We start from the raw sequence: 15,546 nt of genomic DNA on the forward strand, positions 1-15,546 counted from the left end.
AGGATACTCTAACCATACTATTTATGTGGTATTGACCAATCATGATCAGGTGGAGCTTAGCTTCGGCTGTGGGAGCTTACCCCATCTTCACTCGCGTGTCACCATCTCACCTCTCACTATCTTTAACCCTTTCGTGCACCACTAAAATCATACCAAGAAACAAAGTGATGCCTACTATCAAGGTCGCGGTGATTCAGTTGTACCCCAAAGTACGCTCTCCTACAGCATAACATCACCATGACCGCATACTCATCCGCCCTAGCCCTTGGATCTCGAGCACAACTTCAAAAAAGCATCAAATTTCGTTCGGTCTGCCGCAGCCCAAGGCGCTGAGCTTGCCGTGCTCCCAGAATACCATCTCACGAATTGGCTACCGAAAGACCCATCATTCGCTGGTCTTTGTGACCAATGGGAGACGTATCTGAAGAAGTATCAAGAGCTGGCGAAAGAGTGTGGGATTTGCATTGTGCCCGGGACTATTGTCGAGGGGCATAGGGGAGAGGAGAAAGAGGAGGATCGGTTGCTGAATGTGGCGTATTTCATTGGGAGGGATGGGGAGATTCTGGGGAAGTATGTCAAGAAGAACCTTTGGTATGTCGACACCCTCTTCTACTGTGCTAATAATCCCCTCAACGTCTTCTTCTTTCCTGCTCTCATCGCATCCACATCTGAGAGCATGGCTATCAGCCAAATGACGTCTGACCACGTCACAGGGGCCCAGAACGCGACCACCTAACCTCGTCCATGCACGCCCCCCATGAAGTCTTCGATACCCCAATCGGCAAAGTCGGCATGCTCATCTGCTGGGATCTCGCGTTCCCCGAGGCCTTCCGCGAGCTCATCGCCGCAGGCGCAAAGATCATCATCATTCCCACTTTCTGGACCCTCAATGACTGTAATGCCGCTGGCCTGGCCAGAAATCCGGCAAGTGAGGCGCTATTCTTGGATAGTATGTTGACGACTAGGGCGTTTGAGAATACGTGTGCGGTTGTGTTTGCGAATGCGGGGGGGCCGCCGGGGAAGGGGTATGCGGGGTTGAGTCAGGTCAGTTCTCCATCTCTCACCTCCAGCTCTGATTTCTCTCTTGCGTGGAAAGTATTTGCTGATGTGTAGTAGGTTACGGTGCCGTTTGTGGGGCCCCTGGCGAGATTGGGGAGTGCAGCTGAGGGAATGGTTGTTGTGGATGTTGATATGCAGACGCTGGAGGATGCGGAGGCGAACTATCAGATCAGGAGTGATATTTCGAGAAGTGATTGGCACTACGATTATAGGCACTCGCGGTTGGACAATCCGCACTCAGGGGACAATGAAGGGACAAGGGATGAGCAAGAGAGTAGGGATTAGTACGTCGACTCGCTTTGCACAGCCGTTTAGCGCTGGTGTAAGGTCTTGACGTTGACTAGACTTTGCATTGCTCAGGATAGCACCTGATAGATCCTAGTAGTAGCCATAAAGTAGTCGAGATCGCTCCGACCAACACGAGCGAAAGAAGCAAAAGTACGCCGAAGTCCATCGCTCACGGTGCAGCGGAGCGTGCTCCATGAAACCCGGGATATAATCACCTCTAGCGGATAACATATCCGAATGACGCCATCTATCTTGTTGGCAAGCTCCAGCAGACAATCCCCAGTTTCATTCCGAAGAAGCTGAGCTGAACTCCATTATCTTTGACCGATGTTGCGTACACCAATGAAGTGCCATGGTAACCGAGCATCAAGCACCGAGCATCGAGGGTTACATAAGAATCCTCCTCGGTAATGGTGACTGAACACCAATCCAAACGCCAGAACAAGAGCCATCAAACGCCATGCCAACTCTTGATCGTTTCAGCTCTGTTCACTCGTGCTGCCTTCACTGTCCGAGGTGTCGTTGGTGCGTGTGCAATTCTTGACGGTCCTGGTCACGCCATGCTCGGTGGAGATAGTCTCGCCGACCACAACGACTCTTGTTTTCCCCAGCTCCAGGAATATCGTCTCGTCCGCGGCAAGCTTTGCCGCAACATCTTTCTCATAGACTCTCTTGTAGAACGCTTGAAAAGCGTTCTCATTCTCGAAGGTCATCTCAGACACGCAGTCGTAATCGATGTCCTGAGCATCGCCCCGCAAGAGGAGTGGAGGCCTGTCAGGGTTCGCTGGCCCACCGAAACCTTTACGCGTGATGCGAGCCAGATATTGTCGTGTAAACTTGAATGGCCAGTTTCCCGCGCAGAGACGTTGTGCTAGTGGGATGTGCACGCTCTCGTAGTGGTCCTTGAACTCCTCTGGCGAGAGGTTTGGTTTCCTGGTGACAAAGAGGATGATGGTGAATGTCATATCGGCGACTGTCACAGCAGCAGGCAAAGGATGAAAGATGGTCAAAAACTTGAACTTAAAGTTGGTATGGAGCCTGACAGCGCGGGAATGCACTCCCAGAAGCTCCGTGGAGGACGCTGTGGCTTATAAGTCTGCTGGTTCTTTCAGGCGGCGGAACCAGTCAGCGCCCCTAGCCTCGTGCGCTGAGTCTCCGAAGTGGCTCATGATGCGACGCTGAGCAGGCGGATGGGCAGGATCTCTCTCCGCCTGCACGGCACAGGTTGAAGCCAGCTCGCCAGACCTGCTAACACGACAGACTGAGGCGGTGGACACTCAGTCGGAGTAAGGCATGAAACAAGGCCGCCGCGTCGTGATTCGCCCGCGGCACAATGGCGGGTAGTCAGATTGTGTCAGTGCGCGCCAGCGCCTGCCCCGCGACGCACACGCAAATTATCGAATTCTCGACAAAGGCCGGAGCCTCATCGATCACCAGCCCGCCGTCACCGCACGCTCGACGCCCTGCCACCGCACCCGACGCGCCCGTCGCACGCAGCACACACGATCGCATCACCATGAGCCGGTACCAGGACGGCTCGGACGCCGAGGAGGAGATCATGGCCGGCGAGTACCGCGAGCAGGTGCAGTACGACGGCATGGAGGAGCTCGACCGCATGCCCTCGATTGGCAGCAACCAGGACATTCACGCCCAGCTGCAGGCCGCCGCGACGCCCCTCGAGTTCCAGGCGACGCTGGAGACCAAGTTTGCCAGCTACGACAACTACTGCAACCTGTTCCACTACATCCTCAACTCGGACGGCCCCGTCGACCTCGAGGTCCCCAACGTAAGAACAACAGGCTTGGCAGAGTGAAAGTGAGGGCGGCACAGCTAACATGGCAGACAGTACTACTGGGCGTGGGACGTCATCGATGAGTTTATCTACCAGTTCAACAGCTTTTGCAGCTATCGCCAGAAGGTCGCCCTGAAGAACGACAACCAGGAGGAGATCCAGCTCCTGCGCGAGAACCCGAACACATGGGGCTGCTACAGCGTCCTCAACGTCCTGTACTCGCTCATCCAGCGGTCGCAGATCAACGAGCAGCTCGCAGCCATGAAGCGCGGCGAGGACTCGAACCTGTACGCTGGCGAGTACGGCCAGCGCCCCTTGTACAAGATGCTGGGGTACTTCTCCATCATCGGTCTCCTGCGTGTGCACTGCCTGTTGGGTGACTTCAGCCTTGCGCTCAAGACCCTCGACGACATCGAGCTCAACAAGAAGGCCCAGTTCGCCCGCGTCATGGCCGCCCACTTCACCACGTACTACTATGTTGGTTTCTCCTACATGATGATGCGCCGCTACACCGACGCCATCCGCATGTTCTCCCACATCCTCGTCTACGTCTCGAGGACCAAGAACTTCCAGAAGAACGCTCAGTACGACTCGATCACAAAGAAGAACGACCAGATGTACGCACTCGTCGCCATCTGCGTTGCCTTCCAGCCCACAAGGCTCGACGACACCATCCACACCGCTCTCCGCGAGAAGTACGGCGAGCAGTTCAACAAGCTGCAGCGCGGTGGACCCGAGTCCCTTCCCCTGTTTGAGGAGCTGTTCCGCACCGCTTGCCCTAAGTTCATCAGCCCCACACCGCCCGACTTTGACAACCCGGAGGTCAACATCGACCCCGTCGAGCACCACCTTCGCATCTTCATGGATGAGGTTAAGAACAACATGATGTCGCCCACGGTCAAGAGCTACCTGAAGCTGTACACCACCATGGATCTTAAGAAGCTCGCTGGTTTCCTCGAGGTTGAGCCAGAGAAGCTGAGGTGCTGGTTGCTCGTCAACAAGCAGAGGAATAGGCAAATCAGGTGGAACGAGGGTGGCCTGCTGGAGGGTGATGTGGTTTCCGCCGGCGACCTTGACTACGCCATGGAGGGTGTAAGTGCAACCAACTATGAAACAATGAACTGTGTAACTAATACTAAGCAGGACCTCATCCACGTCTCCGAGGCGAAGGTTGGCCGGAAACTCGTCGATTGGTACCTCAGGAACTTGGCTCGCACTTACTAGAGAGTAAAACGACATGAGAGGTACTTCAGAGATATCCTTGGCCAAATCGAGATAGAGCATCCGGCTTGGAGTTGGGGGTTTACGGCATCATGGAAAAGCATTTTTGCGGATAATTGAGCAAACAGCTCAGGGGATCAATGAAGCGATAGAGTCACAGGTGCGTCGAAGCTCTGCTGAAGGCCGTGCCACCACCGCATGTGTGGAAGCAGAGTGGTGGGAGGGGAAAAGAGCACCGCGTCCAGAGGTGCAGAGGGTGAGCAGTGGAAGTTTGATGATATATCCGTCAATGAACAAATCGCACCTAGTGAGAGTATTTCAGTCTTGCTAGCCTGCATATGGAATGGCTGTATCACATTGATGATGACCTTGCTCCAGTCAGGGTGCTGACTGGGCCACCAACACAAGTTCACACGAACCACGTCTTCTTGACCAACGCCGTCCAAACAAGCTTTCGCGGATAAGTGCAAGGGCCGGGTATATGACAAAGTGTCACTTTAGGACGCTGAAATTCGTATAACAACATGGGCACGATCTTCAGTTGATGCAGCCTGCCCCTCATCGGTCGCTCCTGCCTTCGCTGAAACCCCTCTCTCGTTCGACGACACCGCCTGCTTTCAAAAAACGACGCGTACCTCACCAATCCTCGACGCGTCACTGCTCACAACACGTCACGAGCTCAATCGTGTGCTCCACAGCGTCCGTCCTTGTTATCAGTTCTCAGCTCCTCACGGCGGGGTAGATAACGTCCACCTACGACCAGCAGCACCCAAGAGACAGAAAGAGAAGACAGCGCGCAGTGTACCTACACAAACAAGATGGCTCCAGACTTGAACTCAATTCCAGTATCACCACGTCCCAGCATAACAAGCAACCCCTCACACCCGCAGACCGGCACATCAAGTTCTCGCCAGAACTCCACACCAGCCTCTCGACGAGCCTCGCAGATCTACCCCATGAGCCCACCACCACTCCCTCTGGCCTCACCAGGCGGCACACTCCCTCCAGCAACCCAACACCCCCACGCCTTCCCACCCCTATCGCCCAACTTCCCCAGCGCCGACGCAGGCAACATCCCCATGCGGCACCCACGCCCCATGACCGCCGCCGAAATGCACCTCGAGCTCGAGAAAGAACAAGAAGCGGTGGTCAACAGATTGACACGAGAACTCTCTGCTCTGCGCGCCCACTCCGCCTCCGTAGCCTCCACAACGTCTTCCATCGCCTCGAACGCGCTCCTCGACGTCACAGACCCCGCCGGCAGCGCAGCGCACTCCGGCGCCGCGCTGCAGGGAGCCACGCACCCCACGTCCTCGCGGCGGCACAGGAGTAGCAGCAGTGTGTCAAGGAGTGGGGCATTGCCCATGGGCGTGCACAGTATTCCGCAGAGTCATAGGCAGAGTGTTAGTAGCCAGCAGGGCGGTGGGGTCGAGATGAGGAGGAGCAGTAGTATTGTTAGTACGCCGAGGTACGAGGAGGTGGCGCTGCAGAGGGCGGAGTTGGAGGAGGTTAAGCGGGAGAATGAGGTGTTGAAGCAGAGGATTCGGGAGTTGGAGAGGGCGATTAGGGGTGGAGAGGAGGGGGTGAGGGGCAGGAGTGGTGCGCCTGCAGAGGGGGGTTCATGAAGGTGCCTCGGTGATCTGGGATGAGATCACACCGAGAGGTACGGCACGTTAAGCACTTATTGATGCGCCGCATCGTTTCTTCGCTACGGCTAAGGAGTTTGTATCTTCATTTGACGAGAGCAAGCAGGCTTGGGCACGTTTTCAGGTGCTCTCGCTTCCAGTGCTAGATAATCAGTGAAGGCGTTACAGCACGGTGTGCTATTAGGACGAGAAGCAGGCGTTCTGGCGACTGAGTTTACAGTTCCAATTACAGATACAGGACATGTCAAGCCGCTGTTGAGCATCTCTTATCTTGTAGCGTGCGTCTTATCATGCATTGCTTTTCCTCTATCTTGAGGCTAACGAACTAATCGTCCTACCAAACGCAAATCAACCGAGCACAAGCACCAAACCCCCGCGTCGATCATATGCACTGCATGGTCATCTCTGGGTAAAGTGTCGACGAATCTTGTGCTCGATTCGGGCCAACACTGGGACTGCGCAGAGCGAAGTCAAGAAAGGGAGGACAGCTAAGTGCTTGGAAGTCGTCATGTGTGCAAAGCAATGCTGCACGGCATTGACGACCTTCATACATGTCTTGACTGGGAAATGGAACACTAGAACTTACGCAAATACATATCGTCAAGAGAGCAAAGACGTGCTTGTGGTCTGACTTTACAGTAGTGGATAACGGCAACTTGGACCGAGGCGGCTTTACGGCTCAACAGGCTCCAAAAGATGAGATCATTCGGAACCACAACATCACATCGGCAACAGCCCTCTCCCGATAGCGACAAATTCAGCAAAGACAAGAAACTGCTTCTGGACCTGGAGCATCTGTAGTCGCTTTACGAAACACTACAAACCGCAATCGTTCTGGTACGTCACTCTGGATTACCATTTGATTTGAAGATAGCTCTTTATCGCCGTCTCCGGATACTGCACCTGATCCTAACGTCATGGAGGAACTGCAGTCACTCCGTACTCACGCACCACTCTCGAATCGCACAATGGCGATACCGGAATCCATAATCGAAGCCACAGAAAAAGGCATGGTCGGCGAGAACCTGCTATGTTCCAGTGTGCCGTCGATGGAGAAAGCATCTTCCGACAAGGCAGAAGAGCCGAAGATCTTGACCAGAGCAGAGGAAGCGTGTAAGAGTGTGAAGAGCGGGCTGGAGGAGAGGCGGACGGGTGAGGGACATGTGAAGTTCAAAGGTGTCGATGTGTAGAGGAAGGTTGGGAAAGAGGGTTAGGGAGGGGGTTGTGATTCAGAGATTTGTTCCTCGAGTGCGCCTTGCTGTCCTACGCTATGCTATACAACAACCGTCTTTTGTTCCTCGATGAAGCCCCTCCACAGCTCGTCCGTCGCATACAAGCGTTACTCAGTGCCCTTCTCTCAACATGCTCAGCCGACCCGACGACTACCAGTCATCTTCCGGTTATCAGCATGTCTCTTCGCCTTGAGCGCCTCCCGTCTCCTCTTCTTCCATGCACGGTTGATGTCCCCCCGGTTCTCCCAGAACCACTCCCTGAACTTGCTCTCTGGCTTCTCCTCCCCTCCGTCAACTGGCCCTGCAGCCCCATCGTTCTCGTCTTCCTCAGCAACGTCAGCCAACGCCTGACTGTTCTTCTTGGTATTGATGTCGAGTTGTCGACCAGCCTCCACACCGGCATCACTAAGCTCCTCTTCATCCTCGTCCGCCTCTTGACTCCCCTTGCGCCAGTCAAATGAGAAGCGTTGTCCGATTGCTGCGGTGTCGGGCGTTGGTGCTGCACTTCGGAGGCCACGCCATTCTAGATCTCGCTGCGTAAATGGCGTTGTGGGCGCATTTTCTGTGGGCTCACCGAGAGGCTCGCCGGTTGGAGAGGTGTTTTCGTTGCCGAAGAAGGAGAAGGATGTGTTGATGGGCGGTGGTTTTGTTGGCGTGGAAAGCGAGGTTGGAGGTGCGCGTTTGAAGAGGGCTTCGAGGGGGTGGATTTCTTTTGATTCTGCTACGGTGGGAGCTGATGTCGGGGCCGGGGTTGGGGCGGATTTGGATGCAGGTTTGGTCTGTACGGGAGAGGGTGTGGGCGAGGCTGCCTCTTCATCTGCGTCTGAGTCTGAATCTTCCCGCTCAGATTCGGAGGATGATTCGTCTTCGGACGAGCTCGAGACCACACTGGACTCCTCGTCCAACTCGGACTCGGACGATGACTCCGGCGGCGGCGTGGCCTTTTTCTTCTTCTCTTTCTTCGCCGGTTTAGCCACTTCCTTCTTCACGATCGGCCGTCCCTGCGAATCTGTCGGCGGCGGCTCAACTAACGGCTTCCCATCCACAAGCTGTAGTACTCTGCTATGCGCCGCCTTCTTCGTCTCGGGCTCCACAACGACACCGTCTTCGTCGACCCATCCTACGCCGTCGATGTAGTCAACTGGCGGTTTCTTCTCGGTTGACACCTTGGCTGCTTTGAGGAAAGAAGGGGTCTTCGTGTTCTTCTCGAATTCGTGGACGATGACTTCTTTAGTTTTGGTCCTGCGCTCCTTCTTGTCTTTCTTATCCTTCTTTTTCTCGTTGCGCGAGTGCTCAGTCGCAGCGACGGGCTCTAGCTTCGCTTTGAAGAGGAGTTCGGGCTCTTTGGTGTACTTGGACGGCTTGGATGGGTGCTTGTCGTCTTTGCTCGTCTTGTCCTTCTTGTCTTTGCTGCTCTTGCTCTTGGCTGATGTGGGTTCGGTCCAGCCGCGCTTGACTCTGCGGTCGTCTGGTAGCTCGACGCCGTCGAAGACGCCGGGTGACCTTTTCCTCTTCTCAGACTTTTCTGAGTCCTCTTTCTTCGCTTTCTTCTCTTTCTTGTCCTTCTTGTCCTTCTTTGAGCGCTTCGCCGGCTTGTCTTCGGCGTCGGCCTCTTCGCGCGCTTTGCGCTTCTCTGCCTTGGCCATCTCGATGCGCACTCTTGAGCCTTTCAGCGTGGTGCCGTTGAGTTTCTTCTTGATTCTCTGCGCCTCTTGCTCCGGCAGCTCGACGTAGCCGAAGCCTCTCTCCGGGAATGTTTCAACGGTGTGGTAGGAGATGTTGCGCGCAAGCGGTAAGATGGACGGCGCGAGGTAGACTTTCAGCAGCTCAGGCTTGAGCGGGGTGATGTGCAGTCTGACAGTCTCGGTATCGTCCGCTTCTGTGGTAGGCGCCTGTGTCGCGGGCATTGAGTCGCCGTGGTCGTGTGGTTGCGACAAAGCTCGACGCTGTCGTTCGGCGCCCGTGAGCGAAGCTTGACCGCTGCAGTGGGGAGGAAAATGTAAGCCTTAGCGCGTGGTCGATCACGGTCAAAGCGTGGGATACCCCTCGGGCTGGGAGGTTGAAGCGCAAGCCGAACCCCGTCAACCCTCAGGACTGTGTGAGATCGAGTGCAACGCGCAGAAGACAGCTGATTACCAGTGTTGTCGTGTTCTTGTAAGCAACGCGACGCCTGTCCATCGGAGTCCGAGCGGACCCTTGTCAGCAGCACCCAACAGCCCCCGGCGCCTCCAGCAACCCATTGCGCAGCTGTACAACGACCACCGGTAACCATGAGGAGATACCTTCTCGTCGTCCTGACTTTCTTCTCCTTTCTATCACTATCTCTCGCCGCATGCAGGTCTCTCCTCGGCTCGTGACATGTGCCAATGACTGACAACGCCAGCACCGACATCCTTCTGCAAATGCACCTGCTTCGGCAACAGCACCATCGTCGCCCTCGACGCGCCCTCGACCACGTCAAAACCAAATCTTGAACTGCGCCCGCGAGCGAGCAAAAAGTCGTGCAACAACTGCAATCGCCAGTTCTGTTTAAGCTATAGCTTTTGCAAGGGCGAGAAGGAGGAGAACGTCTTCACGACATGTTTCCAGCGGGATTCGACCAAAGACCAAGTCGTGGTGCTGGCGTTCATAGCGGCGACGGTGGGACTGCTGGGTTATGCGGGCGTGAGGCCCTGGGTGGATCAGTGGAGAGAGGTAGGTCGATCAAGTCCCAGGTCGCGAAGACGAGATCCATACTAACTTCACACACAGCGCAGACGAAGCTACATGCCCGTCGCAGGCCAGGGGAATCTATAGAATGCTGGTCGGCCGATGGTCGATATGCAATTATAGACACGAATGTCAGAGATACCCAGCGCCCGTCTACATGTGCCGTCTGACTCCGCGATGCATACATGATAGTGAAACAGCGATGTACAGGCTGGAAGTCGAGTATAGTACACGGAGGTCCTTGCCTCCTTTTTTTTTTTTTTTTGCTCAACGTGAGAGTCCTACTCTTTCTTGGTGGATCCCCACATCCACCCCAGCCAGCCCTTGCCTGTCTGCTCAATCTTCTGAGTCGCCTTCGCGGCCTCCTGGTCCAGCGGACCGCCGACAACTGGTGTCGATGTGGACGTTGATGTCGACAGAGTGCTCGACACCTTGTCCGACACTTTATCCCGCGCCTCCTGCACCGCAGCAGTCACACTAGCAACACCAGCATTGACACCCGAACTCTGCGCCTCCGCCTCCGCCTTCTTGAACTCCGCCAGCGCAGCCTTTCTCTGCTCCTCCAGCAGCTTCTCCTCCTTCCAGTCACCATGCAGCCACCACAGCAGCTTGGAAGGTGCTTTCCTCTCTGTCTTCTTCTTCTCCATCGCCTCCTCCTCCTCGGCAATTCCTGTCACGAGCGCCGTCTGCGCGGGCGATGCGGTTCCAGCTGCGACGGCGGACCGGGCGATTTCGAGGATCTTGGCTTGTTCGCGCTCTTGGTCGGCGAAGTAGATTGCGCGTTTCCGGCGGTTGTAGACGATCATGTCTCCTATCGAGAAGACAGCGAGGACACCAACACAGCCTACACAACCTATTAGCAGCATATTCCCCTACTCCTGACAGCTCAAGGCAGTAGCATTGGATGTGTTGCAAGCAGCAGACATACCCGTAGCGAAAATCAGCCCATAAACCGTAAACCTATGCGCCGCATCTGCAGCCATCCTCCCATACAAATACGCATAATCCCACTTTGTCACCTGTGCCAACTTCGCCCTATTCGCTGCCTCTCTCAGCCTCTTGACTTTCTGCTGCGGCGTCTCGTTCTTGGGTGCTGGGTCGGCGAATTGCAGCGTCGAGGCGCGTCCGCCTGGTCTTGTGTGCGCCCATACTCCGGTCGCTGTGAAGCGCGTGGCGTCTTTGACGTGCTTCGACATGCTGGGTGTGTGGAGAGGGAGAGGGCGTGGGCGTCGAGGGTTGGATGTGGAGATCGGGTGATTTGACAAAAGTTGGGATGATCGAGGCTGCCAAGACTTGAGATCGTTGAGATCGGCAAGCGGAATCACGGAGGTACCGACCTCATCTTTCAATCATGCATTTTGTGATTGGATCTTTGTATACGACTGGGACTCAGTATCAATTTAGTTCTTGCTCGAAGATGTACTGAAAGTTCTGAGGAAGGAGTGAAGGGTGCAATGTCCATTTTGATCTGTGCAAACGCGCTTCTCTTCACTTTCGACTTCCTCCATCGACAAAGACACTATGCCCGTTCGCGTGCACCTCCTTGAGATATCCATCACAATCTCATCTTGAATTGGTCTCCTCAAAAACAACCTCTGATTGTCACGATGAGCGAGAACAATCGGTTGCCGGCCAACATGGACCTGGATGCCATCCTCCGGACACTCGCCAGTCTACCGAAGCCTGAAGAGCAAGGGCAGCACCAGCCACAAGACAGCCATTTGTCGCATCAACTACCCACAGCAGATCCACGTCTCGTTGGGCGTTCGCCACAACTTCAGTCCATTCCAAAGCCTCAAGTGCGGTCCTCCACGCCGTTGATTGATCCTGCGAGTATCATAGACTGGAAGTCAGGGCTGCGTTGCGTTAGCAAGATTGCCGCCCAAAACCCTGAGTTTGCTGCTTCTATCCGCAAGCTGACCAAAGACCAAGAACGCAACGTCAGTCAATGGGAAGCCGGGCGAGCACGACTCATCGAAGAGCAAGCCCTGAAGAAGGAGAATGAACAGACACATCGAGCTGCTTTGTAGGTTCTGCATGATACAGGCAATTCGAAACACGTAATGCTTATTCTTGTAGATCTCTGCCAGGCCTTCTAGAGAACACTCCACTACTCCGAGTACGACTGTCCAGCCTCGATCACACATTGGAAGCTAATCAGCACTAGACTCCAGAGCGCGAACAAGAAGAACTCAATCAGTACGACGCCAAGGTCTATCGAGCCAGCAAAGCGATGGTTGAGTCGCAGACTTCGTCGTTGAAGGTCCTGGGTGTGCCATTCTTTGGTGTGCGGCCGCATCTCCTGACGAGTGAGGATGAAGAAATTCGCATAGGTGCTGACGGAAGCCCCACCAAGATCACTCAAGGTCAGGTCTTGGAGCTTCAAAGAAGGATGTTGACCCATCTGCTGGATTTGTATGGGGACTGATCACTACCTAGTGTCCCACGGCATCGAAAGAGCGGAGGTGGGACGGAGTATACTTTTCAAATCTGCGTCAGTGAGATGTCTACGCCCGAGAAGCCTCGCTGTCCAACGAATCTGTCCTCTCCGCATATTAGCTTTGCGTACTTTCAGGTTGATTTTGCCCATGACCTTCAAGTCGGTACTTGAGCATCGCACATGCTGCCATGTGCAGGCCATTTCACCCGGCCACAGCTGAGATTGCAGGCACAACATCGGCGACACCACCCAGGAACCGAATCGTTCACTCCCATGCAACATTCGAGGTTCGTTGCACTTTGCACGCGATTGTGTTGCTGGTTGCCAATAGAAAGCCTGTTTACAAAACAGGCAAGAGCGACACGGGTGTTTGCGTCACTGGCACACAACAACACAAACGGAGCTTCACTGTCACACTGATTGCCTCTCTTGTAATTGGCTCTCGTTTCATTAATCTTAGAGAGCTTTCATCTCACCTTCACCTCGTGTCGCCACTCTAAGAAGCGTGCGATCTGCTCTCATCTACACTGGCTCCTTCCTCAAATTCCTTCCTCCTCACCAACAACCCCACGCTCGTTTTTCCTCGTTGGCCCCACGCTCTTTCAACTCCACCACGCTCTCTCCGCAGCACTCCGCTCCTTGCACGCTTTCGATAAGTTTCGCCAGCATGAACACTGTTCGCGCGCTCGCCCTTGCCGCAGTCGCTAGTAGGTACTTCTTCAAACACTCCGGGCTTCCCCTATAGATGTCTCCATCGCGTGCAGCCACGCGCGAGGCAAGTGACAATCCCAGGTACTCATGCTGACACATAGGAGCTGGCGCTGCTGCCGAAGCCATGCACAACGGCATTCCTCAGGATAAAGTCATCGAGATACTACCCAGGGTCGCTCGCGATGACACCTGTGCCGAGCTTCCAAAGCTTTGCACCGGGCCGGCCATGATGTACGGCTACGCTACAACTGTCGTTTACCTCTGCCCCGAGACTACTACCACCCGCGAGCCCTCCACGGTGCATGTCACCATCACGAAGACCACGACGGTGACGCCGCTGCCCGAAGTCGAGCCCACCGATGGTCCTTCTCGCAGTTCTGTTGTGTATGTAATAGCTCACTGACCCGCTGCCTTGTGCGCTGACCATGTAGGGTTGCTCCTGCTCCCGTTTCGACTGAGGAGCCGGACACGACGGCTACGATCCACTCCACGTTGACTAAGTACAAGACCATCACTCTTGTCGTCAACTCAGGTGATCCTTTGGATGCGACTACCCCTCCTGCCGCCGTTTCCATCACCGGCTACCTCTCAGCGACCATACCAACGGAGCTGTCGTCTGCCACTCATCCTCTCCCCACTGAGACTGAGGAGCCTGTCTACACCATCCAGACCTCCACGAACCCAGCTGTGACATCGACTTCTGGCTACAACTTCCCCACCATGGCGCCGCCTGTCATCAACGGCACCACTACCGGTATTTTCTACTCTGCTCCCTTCGCCAACTCCTCGCTGGTTCAGCCTACTCCGTTCTTTCCCAATACAACCTCAGCTCACTCACACTACGCTCTCCCTACCCTGAGCGTCGTGAACAGGGCTCCTGAGGCTAAGGAGACTACCAACGGCGCTGCAGGAAAACTCGGTGCTTCTATCGCTGCACTCGCCTTCGGCATGGTGGTAGTGGTCTTTGCCGCTTAAGCGCTTCTTAAGTGCCTCTGTATGGATGCGTATGCAAAAGCACTGTTACGCTTACGACTATACCATTTTGGGCGTCATCTGGGGGACTGAGATACGATAGGATATGTGGCATCTTCCTTACGGATGTAAGTTGCGATCTGGGATGTACAATACTACGATGATGGTAACTGGTGTTCATTCATCTTCAAAGAACATGGATCACGTCGGATAGCCGTAAGTGAATGATCATACTTTTCACGAATCGTCTATCTGCACGTTATAAAGAGCCACTGGCCTTGGTGAGAAGCGGCAGAAACTTGTCCTGTGTTGCTTATATGCGTGCAAGGAAGTACGTACCAAAGTAAGACTGAACTCTCATGCTGTTCTACTACAAGAAACCGAAAGCAATGTGACTTTTTTTTATTTCACAGACAAGGCGAAAGGCAGCGGCCCATGGTTGTCCGCTTGGGCCACATCTGAAATATCACAGCAGAGCTCCATAGAATGCTCCATCTGATTTTTCGTGGCCCGACCCAGCACAGGAAGATGTAGCCAGGTAGTGCGTAAACCGATCCAAGGCAGACATGATGTAGCTCAGCTATCCTTTCAAGTGTTGTCGACGTGTGCGTTGTTGAAGAAGGAGCTACTCAGATAATGGCAGAAAGTTCTTAGGGCATCAGCGGTAACATGGCGATATGCAGTTTTTGGTTTAGGAATGTGTAGATAAGCGACAGACATGGCTTTGACCTTTATGCCCTTTTTGAGGACAATTGCGAACTTTGGAAAACAGACAGACGCTCCATTATCCACTCCTGATAAGCATTTTGTGGCCATAGACCAGTTTTGACCCAAGCAGCGGTTAAGTTGTTGGAGTGAGGAAATGGGAAGCGTCATTTGTAGATTTTGACAAGGCAGAAAGGAAGCAGCACATCTGCGTGCAATTGTGCTGATTCACCAGCCAATCACGCGTACCACTAGGCGATTTGGAAGATAATGTTGAATAGATAGAACAGAAGCACGGCTCATATAGACCGCAGAGGAGGCGCTCGCACATGTAGAAAGTTCGACAAACTTCTTCCATGAAGTGTGATCGGCGTATCTTTGACACAAACGAGCGGCAGACCAACGTATCATTAGTAGGAGATGTTCATTTCAACGACAAAACCATACGCAGCGACGACGACTTTTTTTTTTTCGAAGTAGCAATGTCATCGAAGTGTTTGGCGGACGCAGAACGTATCTTCTTACGGAGGGCGAGTGATAGGCGCAAGTAGCAAGGTCGTAAGCCTCAGACAAGTGGGAAATGGGCAAAGACAGCTCACGACACATCTTTGTCGCATATGAGTTTTCATGAGAGACAGACAAAGCAGAGCATAGAACCATGGCTTGTTGTTTTTGAGAAACTCGAAACCCATGTATCTGACAAACTCTACCTTCAAATTGGAAGAGTGAAAGCGGGTGTGGAAGAGAAGAAGAGAAGAAGAGAAGAAGAGA

The 15,546-nt window shown here is 54.2% G+C and overlaps 9 protein-coding genes across 9 annotated transcripts; 6 read left to right on the plus strand and 3 right to left on the minus strand.

The window, feature by feature from the left end:
- Positions 1-167: 167 nt before the first annotated feature.
- Positions 168-1,585, plus strand: BU25DRAFT_476036 (carbon-nitrogen hydrolase; the record flags this gene model as incomplete). The annotated part of the gene is made up of 4 exons (XM_033710942.1): positions 168-209; positions 263-591; positions 714-1,044; positions 1,117-1,585. The coding sequence occupies 4 exons, from the start codon at positions 168-170 to the stop codon at positions 1,342-1,344; spliced, it is 930 nt and encodes a 309-aa protein (XP_033566662.1). The 3' UTR covers positions 1,345-1,585.
- Positions 1,471-2,552, minus strand: BU25DRAFT_152634 (uncharacterized protein). Its single transcript, XM_033700642.1, has one exon. The coding sequence runs from the start codon at positions 2,310-2,312 to the stop codon at positions 1,827-1,829; it is 486 nt and encodes a 161-aa protein (XP_033566663.1). The 5' UTR covers positions 2,313-2,552; the 3' UTR covers positions 1,471-1,826.
- A 242-nt stretch (positions 2,553-2,794) lies between these two features.
- BU25DRAFT_407003 (eukaryotic translation initiation factor 3) lies at positions 2,795-4,700 on the plus strand. The gene is made up of 3 exons (XM_033705424.1): positions 2,795-3,133; positions 3,194-4,231; positions 4,283-4,700. The coding sequence occupies exons 1-3, from the start codon at positions 2,864-2,866 to the stop codon at positions 4,361-4,363; spliced, it is 1,389 nt and encodes a 462-aa protein (XP_033566664.1). The 5' UTR covers positions 2,795-2,863; the 3' UTR covers positions 4,364-4,700.
- Positions 4,701-4,764: 64 nt separating this feature from the next.
- BU25DRAFT_487959 (uncharacterized protein) lies at positions 4,765-7,315 on the plus strand. Its single transcript, XM_033711313.1, has 2 exons — positions 4,765-5,943; positions 6,930-7,315. The coding sequence occupies exons 1-2, from the start codon at positions 5,179-5,181 to the stop codon at positions 7,194-7,196; spliced, it is 1,032 nt and encodes a 343-aa protein (XP_033566665.1). The 5' UTR covers positions 4,765-5,178; the 3' UTR covers positions 7,197-7,315.
- Positions 7,285-9,481, minus strand: BU25DRAFT_152684 (uncharacterized protein). Its single transcript, XM_033700643.1, has one exon. The coding sequence runs from the start codon at positions 9,143-9,145 to the stop codon at positions 7,373-7,375; it is 1,773 nt and encodes a 590-aa protein (XP_033566666.1). The 5' UTR covers positions 9,146-9,481; the 3' UTR covers positions 7,285-7,372.
- On the plus strand, positions 9,459-10,046 carry BU25DRAFT_407006 (uncharacterized protein). The gene is made up of 3 exons (XM_033705425.1): positions 9,459-9,572; positions 9,622-9,932; positions 9,990-10,046. The coding sequence occupies exons 1-3, from the start codon at positions 9,509-9,511 to the stop codon at positions 10,032-10,034; spliced, it is 420 nt and encodes a 139-aa protein (XP_033566667.1). The 5' UTR covers positions 9,459-9,508; the 3' UTR covers positions 10,035-10,046.
- Positions 10,006-11,175, minus strand: BU25DRAFT_407007 (uncharacterized protein). Its single transcript, XM_033705426.1, has 2 exons — positions 10,876-11,175; positions 10,006-10,791 (listed from the first exon to the last, which is right to left on the minus strand). The coding sequence occupies exons 1-2, from the start codon at positions 11,141-11,143 to the stop codon at positions 10,229-10,231; spliced, it is 831 nt and encodes a 276-aa protein (XP_033566668.1). The 5' UTR covers positions 11,144-11,175; the 3' UTR covers positions 10,006-10,228.
- A 124-nt stretch (positions 11,176-11,299) lies between these two features.
- On the plus strand, positions 11,300-12,774 carry BU25DRAFT_437160 (uncharacterized protein). Its single transcript, XM_033708986.1, has 3 exons — positions 11,300-11,973; positions 12,027-12,066; positions 12,115-12,774. The coding sequence occupies exons 1-3, from the start codon at positions 11,555-11,557 to the stop codon at positions 12,373-12,375; spliced, it is 720 nt and encodes a 239-aa protein (XP_033566669.1). The 5' UTR covers positions 11,300-11,554; the 3' UTR covers positions 12,376-12,774.
- A 102-nt stretch (positions 12,775-12,876) lies between these two features.
- BU25DRAFT_407010 (uncharacterized protein) lies at positions 12,877-14,260 on the plus strand. Its single transcript, XM_033705427.1, has 3 exons — positions 12,877-13,094; positions 13,203-13,482; positions 13,530-14,260. The coding sequence occupies exons 1-3, from the start codon at positions 13,055-13,057 to the stop codon at positions 14,071-14,073; spliced, it is 864 nt and encodes a 287-aa protein (XP_033566670.1). The 5' UTR covers positions 12,877-13,054; the 3' UTR covers positions 14,074-14,260.
- The last annotated feature ends 1,286 nt before the right edge of the window (positions 14,261-15,546 follow it).

This window comes from Macroventuria anomochaeta, assembly GCF_010093625.1.
Source record: "Macroventuria anomochaeta strain CBS 525.71 unplaced genomic scaffold BU25scaffold_3, whole genome shotgun sequence".
Taxonomy (NCBI): domain Eukaryota; kingdom Fungi; phylum Ascomycota; class Dothideomycetes; order Pleosporales; family Didymellaceae; genus Macroventuria; species Macroventuria anomochaeta.

What these genes read in the sequence shown, in the direction of transcription:
- BU25DRAFT_487959 (XM_033711313.1), top strand. Translation starts at nt 5,179, where the DNA reads ATGGCTCCAGACTTGAACTCAATTCCAGTATCACCACGTCCCAGCATA. An exon ending in TTAGGGGTGGAGAGGAGGGG is followed by an intron (nt 5,944 to 6,929) that starts GTGAGGGGCAGG and finishes AACGTCATGGAG; the next exon opens with GAACTGCAGTCACTCCGTAC.
- BU25DRAFT_152684 (XM_033700643.1), bottom strand. Translation starts at nt 9,145, where the DNA reads ATGCCCGCGACACAGGCGCCTACCACAGAAGCGGACGATACCGAGACT.
- BU25DRAFT_407003 (XM_033705424.1), top strand. Translation starts at nt 2,864, where the DNA reads ATGAGCCGGTACCAGGACGGCTCGGACGCCGAGGAGGAGATCATGGCC. An exon ending in TCGACCTCGAGGTCCCCAAC is followed by an intron (nt 3,134 to 3,193) that starts GTAAGAACAACA and finishes CATGGCAGACAG; the next exon opens with TACTACTGGGCGTGGGACGT. An exon ending in TTGACTACGCCATGGAGGGT is followed by an intron (nt 4,232 to 4,282) that starts GTAAGTGCAACC and finishes AATACTAAGCAG; the next exon opens with GACCTCATCCACGTCTCCGA.
- BU25DRAFT_152634 (XM_033700642.1), bottom strand. Translation starts at nt 2,312, where the DNA reads ATGACATTCACCATCATCCTCTTTGTCACCAGGAAACCAAACCTCTCG.
- BU25DRAFT_407006 (XM_033705425.1), top strand. Translation starts at nt 9,509, where the DNA reads ATGAGGAGATACCTTCTCGTCGTCCTGACTTTCTTCTCCTTTCTATCA. An exon ending in ATCACTATCTCTCGCCGCAT is followed by an intron (nt 9,573 to 9,621) that starts GCAGGTCTCTCC and finishes TGACAACGCCAG; the next exon opens with CACCGACATCCTTCTGCAAA. An exon ending in GGGTGGATCAGTGGAGAGAG is followed by an intron (nt 9,933 to 9,989) that starts GTAGGTCGATCA and finishes CTTCACACACAG; the next exon opens with CGCAGACGAAGCTACATGCC.
- BU25DRAFT_437160 (XM_033708986.1), top strand. Translation starts at nt 11,555, where the DNA reads ATGAGCGAGAACAATCGGTTGCCGGCCAACATGGACCTGGATGCCATC. An exon ending in CAGACACATCGAGCTGCTTT is followed by an intron (nt 11,974 to 12,026) that starts GTAGGTTCTGCA and finishes TTATTCTTGTAG; the next exon opens with ATCTCTGCCAGGCCTTCTAG. An exon ending in AGAACACTCCACTACTCCGA is followed by an intron (nt 12,067 to 12,114) that starts GTACGACTGTCC and finishes AATCAGCACTAG; the next exon opens with ACTCCAGAGCGCGAACAAGA.
- BU25DRAFT_407010 (XM_033705427.1), top strand. Translation starts at nt 13,055, where the DNA reads ATGAACACTGTTCGCGCGCTCGCCCTTGCCGCAGTCGCTA. An exon ending in CGCCCTTGCCGCAGTCGCTA is followed by an intron (nt 13,095 to 13,202) that starts GTAGGTACTTCT and finishes GACACATAGGAG; the next exon opens with CTGGCGCTGCTGCCGAAGCC. An exon ending in CCTTCTCGCAGTTCTGTTGT is followed by an intron (nt 13,483 to 13,529) that starts GTATGTAATAGC and finishes CTGACCATGTAG; the next exon opens with GGTTGCTCCTGCTCCCGTTT.
- BU25DRAFT_407007 (XM_033705426.1), bottom strand. Translation starts at nt 11,143, where the DNA reads ATGTCGAAGCACGTCAAAGACGCCACGCGCTTCACAGCGACCGGAGTA. An exon ending in TGGGCTGATTTTCGCTACGG is followed by an intron (nt 10,792 to 10,875) that starts GTATGTCTGCTG and finishes TAGGTTGTGTAG; the next exon opens with GCTGTGTTGGTGTCCTCGCT.